The 9531-nt window shown below is 38.9% G+C and overlaps 1 protein-coding gene across 4 annotated transcripts; it reads right to left on the bottom strand.

Moving 5' to 3' along the window:
• Window positions 1-1087: 1087 nt before the first annotated feature.
• On the bottom strand, window positions 1088-8268 carry LOC135255680 (protein C19orf12 homolog). 4 transcript variants are annotated; one of them, XM_064337186.1, is made up of 3 exons: window positions 8110-8268; window positions 6976-7190; window positions 1088-5726 (listed from the first exon to the last, which is right to left on the bottom strand). In XM_064337186.1, the coding sequence occupies exons 2-3, from the start codon at window positions 7133-7135 to the stop codon at window positions 5461-5463; spliced, it is 426 nt and encodes a 141-aa protein (XP_064193256.1). In that variant the 5' UTR covers window positions 7136-7190; window positions 8110-8268; the 3' UTR covers window positions 1088-5460. The 4 variants fall into 4 exon arrangements, with proteins under 4 accessions (XP_064193256.1, XP_064193258.1, XP_064193257.1 ...); XM_064337188.1 differs by having other exon boundaries at window positions 6976-7212; window positions 8110-8263; XM_064337187.1 differs by having other exon boundaries at window positions 6976-7193; window positions 8110-8260.
• Window positions 8269-9531: the final 1263 nt, after the last annotated feature.

Genomic DNA, 9531 nt, shown 5'->3' with positions numbered 1-9531 from the left:
AGTTCACACAAGCTCCCTTGGGACCTTTTATATTATGAATGAGCCTTGTATGCAGTGGTGACACACTGAATGTCAGATGTTTCTGATGATGGTGATGATGATTATGACAATAGCTATATTGGTGGTGATAATGATGAGGATTACATTGTTTGTACTAAGTTATTTTCTATCTGTACCATGAATGCTGTTTGAAGTTTCAGTACAAGTACTTGCATAGTACTTTCTATTACAAGGCTCATATAGAGACTAAAATTATACATCCATATGAAGAAAGTTGACAGTTGTCGCAGGGATTTATGAATTCATTACTCATTTGTGTATTAGATAAAGGAAGTGCCGTATGTTGGTGATAGAACATGACATTGTCAAGAAAATGGATTTCTGCACTATTAAGCACAATAATCCTTGAAGTGAAAAAGAAGAACTTCTAAACTAATCAGTGAATAATAATGAGAAATACTTTCATACTTTCAATTCCATTTTTAAATGCGTTTTCAGCATATTTACTGGGAAGTTAGACTACCCATTAAAACTGAAGGATGTTTTCCATAATTTCAGCATCAAAGAAATGTCTCATGTGGTAAAAAGACAAAAACATTCAGCCTACTTTGGAAAAAGGCTACATTATGGCAGTGACTCAGTCTTGATTGGGATGTGGATACAGAGGTTGCCATCAGAGTGTGACCAGCAACTACCTATTTGAGCTTTTCTTTAATCAAGAATCTGTTATGAAAGCATTCAGCCTCAGCTCCCCTGTCGTCCTTTCACAACGTGACAAGACGAACTGAAACTGTGCAGAAAAGGGATTAGAAACAGTTGGTGTCCTACCAGTTGGTGTCCTACCATAATTTCACAGCTACTTCACTATAAGTGCATCACTGAATAACTGAATATGGAACAAACACCCCCTCCCCTTTGCTTTCTGCACACAAGAGGACACAAACTTTCTTTCTCCCTCACCCTGCCCCGCTCCCTCCCTCCCCTTTTTCAACTAGCAGATTTATCATTGAGTGCCATCCTTCAAGGAGAGTCAGGTTCACTGATTAAACAAATATTTGCATTTGGCCAAGAAAATCTTGGAATGATGTCAAGATACAGCTTGAATTTATTGTTTACATCAGTAGCCACTGATTAAGTTAGTCAGGATTCCTCAGGATAATAATATAATGCATTAGCTCTTCCCATCTATATGACAGACTGGGAGATGCCAACAGGCTAGCAAGTGTCCTGAATAACAGGGGCTGACTACATAGCCAAGGATAATTTTTATACCACCCTAATTTTCAATAAATTCACAAATGGCACTCCAATCGATGTATACATACTTTGCCAATTAAGTGGGAGTTTGAAAAAAAAAAGATCCTTAAAACTTTTCAGGGGTTAGTCTGCTTGGTGCCAAGGCAGATGCCGCAGAGAAAAGGGCTTTTATCTCTGGGTGGGAAAAACAGATGGGGGGTTTGGCATCCTTTGCTCTGTCTCTGGTGAGTACAAAAACATCTCTGACAGAGCCACATGGAAGCACACAGTCTGGCCTCTTGGGGCACAGACACCAGCAGAATCACGCTCGCGTACTGACAAGGGAGCTGGCATTTTCCAAAAACACAATCTGTTACCACGAGTTGTTTGAGCTATCCCAAATTTACAGACACAGTTGGGCATTCAGAATAGCAGTACTGTGAAAAAAATCGGTTTAAAGCATGGTTCATATAAGTTTGTAGTTAACTCTCGATTGTCAAATTTCCTAAATTCGCCTGGTTGAGGGAAGTGACATTACTTATATTCTTATCATATTCTCATTTACTTGTATGGTTCCTATTGTAAAAAAAAAAAAAAAAATATGGAAAAAATAGACATTTTGCAATTTTTTTTTTTTTTTTTTTGCAATTTTCACACAGGAATTTTGATGTCAAAGACACATGTTTTTAGCAACAGGACCTATGGCATCCACATGTCAATCTTATCACACCTTGTGACAGCAGAATTAAACTCCTACTGTCCTTCACCAAACATCAAACACCACCAACACATTCTAGCTTCCAGGGTTTCCAATCCATCTTTCTCTGGTTGGTGGAAAGCCTCATATTCCCAACCCAGTACGAAATGAAACAACTGATATTATTACCATTATAAAAATAGTTTCACTTATGAAAAGCCAAGAAAATGTCTATTTTCCCCACACTTCATTTTCACATTTACAAATACAGGAATACATTCAGAAAATAAAATGTACCAATAAGAACAGCCTATTGAGGCATTTAGGCATAATGAACATTGTATTGCCTGATGCTGCCCCCTAATGGTACCAAGAAGGAAGATTTATTTTTAGAGAATTTTTCCATCACGTTTATATTACTGTGTATATAACAATGCCCCCATCTACCAGGCATGAGGGGTCACTGCATGGTTTGATGAGTATGAAAATTATGCAAATTATATGCTATGGCCTTCACAGTCACCAGATCTCAACCCAAATGAACACCTAAGGGAGATTTTGGATCGATGTGTTAGCGCTCTCCACCACCATCATCAAAACACTAAATGAGGGAATAGCTTTTGGAAGAATGGTGTTCCATCCCTCCAGTAGATTTCCAGTGACTTGTAGAATATATGCCAAGGCACATTGAAGATATTGTGGTGGCTCATGATGGCCCAAAACCTTCCCAAGACATTTAATGTTGGCTTTTCCATTGTCATCCATCAGTATGCAACAGGGTTTCAGTGGGGTGGTGCATGCTATAGCCTAACCAACACCTATGTGCAAAGACAAAAGTTTTACTGGACAACGGGGGCTTAAGCTCTTGAAAACATTTCAGAAACCACTATATCCTATGAACAGCCACCACAAATATGGGGTGAGGGGAAGCTTTGTTGCACGATGACAAAGAGGCATGATAGTCTGTGGCATACATCAGCAGGAAGGAGCAATCCAGAAAGGTGAACTATTCAGCCACTGAAAAGCAACGCTTTGCTATCAGCAAAATGTTACCCCTTAGGGTGAGAGTTCAATGGCTGATTATGTGTCGCCAGTCAATGGAGTCCATTTCAAACGATGGAGAATGCCACTTCCTAAGGGACTGGCTAGATGAGTGGCTAACTGACCAGCAATAAGTTAACCAAATTTTATTTTGTTTAATCATCCGATTCAAGTTGTTGTCTTCTTTTATTCAAGGTGTTTTACAATGTACATATTTTAAGTAGCCTGGTTTTAAAGAATTCACTTTGCATGACATCAAGTGGAAGTGAAAAGGTACTTAAAAAACACAATTCATCCCCAAACCATAGATTATATTATGTTTTGTTGTCATTCATAGTGAGTATAAATAATCACATCACACAAGCAGCGTTTCCCAATTAAAGATATGTGCTTGTGCATTTCCTCAATATGTTGAAGGTTAACTCATGGAAGAAATATGGGAAGATAATTCCAAAGCAAATGTAAGAAAGTTTCAATGTCTGCAGGAGTTCCAAGTACTCTGGGGTTTTTTTCTGATTTATAATGACTGCTTCATTTTCCACTTACTTGGCTTCTGGTTCCCCCAAGAAACACTTCCCTTAAGGCAATCCAGCTAAATAAACCTCAATTGACTATCAGACTGAGCTATTAATTGCAATTGGATCTGACAAAGAGTGCCTGTTCAAGATTTTTTAAAGATTTATTTTCCTCATTTTTTTGTCTCAGAATTTCGTACATAAGCAAGATTCAGTGGTCTACTAAAGTGTAACTGAGGCAGTGCCTCAGATTATTCTTCATCAAGTGCATTGATTCGCAAAAATGATCAAAAACTAAAAGTAATGCATCATTCAGGGTCATACAATTATATCTGGGGCATACTGGTATTGGCCGACCCCAGTAAGTTTAACCTTCTACCTGTTGATACTGAGAAGCTGAAATTACACCCATGATATAATATACATGCACCAAAGGTGACACACTCGATGTGCCAAACTGAGTGAAAATATCATGCCCAGAAAATAGCCATTGACAAGCCGAACTCAGAAAGTCACATACAAACTCAGTGGCTGTTTAGACCTATGCTCTCGCCTCTCAAAGTAAACAAGTTGAAATTATTTGCTATACAACTACAATGCATTATGTTGTCTTCAAAAATTGACACCTGAGCTCATCTACTTCTCCCAAGAACACGGAAACTTGGCTTCTGTTTGCCTATGTGCTACAATGTAAAACAGAGTATTACCATCAGCAAACATCAATCAATATCAAAAAATCAAATATTAAATGAATTAATGTTGGCCCCAGAATCACTATATCATGCAACCCTAAAGTAACAATAGAAATTAATTATTTTACTAATGGAAACGCACTGCAATCACACACTTACAGAATATTACCTTGAATGTGTTCTGTAACTAGGTATGCATAAAATGCTGATGTGCCTTACGTGAAGGACAGACAACAAAGTGCAGGATGGACAATTTCCAGGACCAGGATAGAACATCATGGCTCTATTTTGGTTCCGCTCAAGTCCATAATTAGATATATTGATGCAGAAACCAAATAAACAAACTGAGAATCATCTGGCAGCCATTAATTAATTTGCTTATTGTTGATATTATTATGTTACATAATAATAATAATAATAATAACAATAATAAAATGTAGACTGAAGGCCAACAACAGATTAAAGTGAATGTAAAAGGCTAGTGTCTTGACAATATTTGGCTAGGTTGTGAATAGGAAAACTAATGCACTGAATGTTCAATCCATTCAATGATCCATTGGAATTGTTGGGCAAATCTAAAACTTTCAAGCCAAGCATTGACTTATCAATATCTAGGTGTCCAAGTGGTGCTTCCACTGTGCCCATAGGTCTCTAATTATTGATCAATGCACGGATGATTATACTCTGTGTACATTTATTCAACCATTGTATGGTTAACGTACAAAAGTAGGCATTTATGGTGCATATGTCTAGTTGTAATATTAACATTACCCGTCACCAGTCACCTTTTCCAATTCAAAAATAAAACAATTCTACAAATATATTTTTCTTGTGGAGAACACTCACTCAAGAGATCTTCATTTGAATCACATAAAATAAATATTTCTGTTATGAATCCACATAAACCTATCTGCTAATTTGTTGATTTAACCCCTCTCCAATTTCACAGTACTAAAACACATTAATAAAAGTAATGCTTCCAATGTACTTGCAACTCGCTTGTGACAAGCAAACATTTTACCACAGTAAACCAGAGGCACTTTGACTAGAGGCCAAACATAATGCATCCTCTTAAAATCAAGGCTCAATGAAAACGAATAAGGCTTTCCTCAGTCCGATATGTATTTGGGTTTGGATTGTTTTTTCTGCTCTTCTTCATACTGGGAGGAGTGCTCTTCCAATCAGAGGAAAAGCCGTGCTTGCCTGTGTTGCACGTGGATGTGTTCTCTCTTTCAGAAATGTTTGTAAAACTATGGAGTTGAGGTTGGAGGGAGTGGTATCAGTCTCCGTACTGCACCTCTGCTCTCAGCTCCCGGGTGACGTAGCTGAGGAGAGCCGCAGTCACTTGCTGCTGGAGGGTGGCATTCCCCATCACCAGGGCAATCAGCTGGGCCCAGTCGGTCCAGTCGAGCGAGCCCAGCGCCGCCGAGACGTCGTTGTACAGCTTCTGCTTCTGCTGGGGCGGCAGCTCCATGAGGATCTCAGGGACGGGTCGGAACTGCCCACTGGTCATCCAGCATCCCAGCAGCCCCCCAACCGCACCGCCTGCACCACAGAAACGAGAAGAAAGTGCCGAGTCGAGTCACAGATATTGAACTTAGTAGCTAGATGTTGGTGATGTTGAAGAGAAACATGTTCACTGAAGGGGTCATTCCCAAAAACAAAATTTCCCTTTCCATAGCTAGCCAACTAGACAGAGCCAGAACCTGCCATTACCAATGAATGGCTCCTAAACAAAGGATACCAGACCTGACACTCGGCTTTCAACAGTCTCTGGTCACAGTACTGGAGAGGACAGTAAGGAGCTGCTATATACACACACTTCTGTGTATATGACATCTGTCAATATTCGCTAACTTCATAACTATGATAGATGTTATTTGATTTTCAGAAGAGTTCCACAGGGCCCATTTTTTTTTATATATATGGAAACCTACTGATGGGAAGATCCAATTAAGTTTCTGCTTTAAAATCTCTTCAAAAAGAAATTACAAAAAAGGCTGTAGGTGCAGTTACAACCACATACATATGTACATAACCTCTTAAAGTAACCTTTCTAACCAGCTAAAGTGGGTATGCAGTCACACACGTGCTACATCATTAGAAGTTGACAATGAGAACAAAAGTACAACTGTGGATTGTTTGCTTCCATGTTAGTTAATGCACTTCCAAAGGTACTACATACAGTAACTGATTACTTGGCAGCCTTCTTAAAACGTTTACAGATATGGACTTATCAAATCTGCAAAAAGACATCGCGGAAAGCTATCATTGTTCACAAAGACAATACTTGAGGCAAGAAAATGACTGAATTCACTCCTTTTTAGGGTGAACGGTTCCTTTAAGAAGCATTACTTGTGTTCAACAGGAGCACAAAAATAGCTGAAGGCCAGTTACCTGAGTCACAGCTGAACACACTCTCGTGCTAAAAAATGTTAAGAAGTCTTAACAACCCTTATTTGTATTACTGCTTAATTTGCAAATGGTTCCTTCTTGTTGTCAATACAGGTTACAAAGAAAGGTATTTATTATATTATTACAAATTTTAAAGGAACAGTTTGCTGGCTTTTTTATATGTTACTTCTGCATAAGTGCATGTTTATCAACTCAGCTAGTTAGTGTGCAATTAAATAGTTTAGATACTTATTTTAGATCATAGATTGTATAGACACTTACAGAAGTTTCTGACAATCAGCTGGCTTTTCAGTGGCTGGTATAGGGGTCTGGGGGTATGTAAAGCACAAATGGAAAATGTACACTAAAACAGAACTATACCTAGAGCCCTTCAACTTACCTACTGCAATTCCTGGAGGACCTCCCATCAGCCCCCCCGCGAATGCTACTGCCCCAGCCAGCATTGCACCCTTCCCAGAATTCTTCACAGCTGCCTTCATTTGCTGGTTAGCAGACAGCTCGCAACATAGTCGCATGACGTCATCCATTCTAGCAGGCATCCTTGCAGTTTTAACTTCTTCGGGCGATAATTCAAACACGTTCCCAGTAACTTCTCTGCTAGTTACATAAGACAAGGCTAGTGATAAAACACGTTAACTTCTCATTAAGTAGCACGGCACAAAAATAATGATTATATTATTAAGGATTTAAAATGTGTACTAATAATAAAAAACACAAACATTAATAATACACAATAATAATCATTATAATAATACGAATATTAATCATTAATGGCCGATGAGGAGGCTACACTATCACACTAGCATTTCATTGGCCGGCTGATGATTTGTGTTGATACAGCGGACAAAAAATTCCCCAAACCAAGGCTTTAAAGGTGTAAAATATCAAAATATACTCTCTTAAATGTAATACTACCTAAAGTTAACGATACCACTATGCTATGCAAAATCAAAACCGAAAGGAGTACAATGATACCCAACTTAAAGCTTACATGAACCTGTTTAACAACAAGTGTAAAAGTCATTATAACGTTTAGCTAATAAGGTATCACCTTGTTAGTAAATATGACAGTAAGTTGGCATTTCTATAATATCCCTACCAAACGTGTGGCTAACGCTATATTTAAAATCAAAACCATGGGCAAGGCCTTCAGTTATCTGAACAGCCAACCTTCTTCTCTTTAAACCTGTCAGAACAGAAGGCAGTATTCTCAGCCTTCGTTTTTTCACTCAGTTATTTCCAGTGTAGAACACAATCTTCTACTTCTACTGGTAACTGGCGTTAGCTGTCTTTCTAGCTTTATGCAGAAGTAATACTTTCTAGGTTTATCCAGCGGCTGTACTTTTCGTTTTCGGCTGCCAAGACAGCAGCATTTGATCTTTGACATTAACTGACTCTAACGCTAAATAGCAAGCCAGTCGTTCCTATTTGTAACATAAAGAAACTCAGTGAAACGTACTTCAATAAATGAAAGGATAAAGTGTGACTTTTTAAATTACACGACGTAGTCTACCTTAGCAGCGCACAACTTCTGTGAAATCCACGCGTACCGTTCACACTAGCTATGGTCTAGTCTACCAACCACAGAACCGTATCTGTGCTACCATCGACACATTAAACCACCATCTGATTTTCTTCAACCATAGGGAAGTGAAGCGGAAGTTTCGGGAACAATACTTCCGGGGTGTTACAGTTTGTAGTCCTAACATGGAAGTGAGATCGCATTTTTGAGCCATGGTTTTCCCTCGGCAGTTTTCGAATGCTTTCTTCCCCTTCCATATGGATTTTGTTTTCTGCATAAAATAAGGTCTGTGGTAACGTAAGTCTAAGAGAATTTCACTTTTTGTTCTACGAGATAAATTACACCCATTAATATCTCAACAGCGAATTTCGAAGCTTTATGTGCTTTTAAAGAAGTAAGTTGCTAACAAGTGGCTACATTGAAACTGCAACAACGGTTGTATTCTGGCAACCACCACTCAAGTTTCCCCGCTTCAAGTGGCCCGCCTGCACGCGACAACCGTTGTAGTTTCAATATTGCAACGTGTTAGCAACTTTTTGAAAGTACAATCAGGAAAAGACCGCACAAAGGATCAGAAGACAACTTGAATTACAACAGTCTATAATCAACACTAACCACGTGTTCTGTCATATCTGGCAGTTAAAGAACTTTTCTAAATCCCAGTTTCCACCATGCTGTTTTCTGAAGTTAGAATGATCACTTTCATTATTCTTTTTTCTACCTTCTTTAACTATTTCCCCAGACATTTGGACAAAGTTCATAGTATAGCTGCTTGTGGTGCAAACTCAACAGTGGAGAACAGCACCTTATAGTCATTTTCCTAGTTATTTATACCTTGCTGGGAAGAGCAAGGTCAGTTTATTTTTAAAATACTGTCTAAACCACAGGACACTGATTTAATTTGTCTCATTTAAGTTCCATTGACCATTGATCACTGAGGATCTCTGCTTGTGGGAGCAGCCATGTTTGTCTTCAGATTAAATTGTTTAACCAAACATTCAGTGAAAGACTGACAAATCCCACCAACCAGACGGACTGTGATCCAGGAACACAGTGTATTCTTGTGTGTTTTTGGCCTGGGACTTTCATAAGAGGGTGTAAAAGCATCAATGGGTTGGGGCTCACCATATTCAAGAGGCGGCACAAACAGGATTCTTTATTCATCCCAGTTGTGTGCTGACCTCAATCAACCCATGAACAGACAAAAGAACACCACTCAGGCAAAAGCCAGTTTTACCCTGCAAGAAAATATTGTGCATTTGGTAGAATGGTGTAAACCCCAAGCCTGCTGGATGCACCTTTACGACCTCAACCAAGGGTAACAAAGGCTTTAATGAGACAAAATAGTCTCATTGAGTCAATACTCATCAGTAACCACTGCAGCCTACACTGGCAAATGAACTCACTTCTGCC

Source organism: Anguilla rostrata, chromosome 5 (genome assembly GCF_018555375.3).
Source record: "Anguilla rostrata isolate EN2019 chromosome 5, ASM1855537v3, whole genome shotgun sequence".
Classification (NCBI taxonomy): domain Eukaryota; kingdom Metazoa; phylum Chordata; class Actinopteri; order Anguilliformes; family Anguillidae; genus Anguilla; species Anguilla rostrata.
Note: the sequence above shows the minus strand (reverse complement) of the source record. Positions and strands in the feature narration are given on the sequence as shown.

Coding starts and splice junctions, on each gene's coding strand:
- LOC135255680 (XM_064337186.1), bottom strand. CDS start 7,135: ATGCCTGCTAGAATGGATGACGTCATGCGACTATGTTGCGAGCTGTCT. Junction 5,727..6,975: donor TCCTCCAGGAATTGCAGTAG/GTAAGTTGAAGG, acceptor TCTGTGGTGCAG/GCGGTGCGGTTGGGGGGCTG.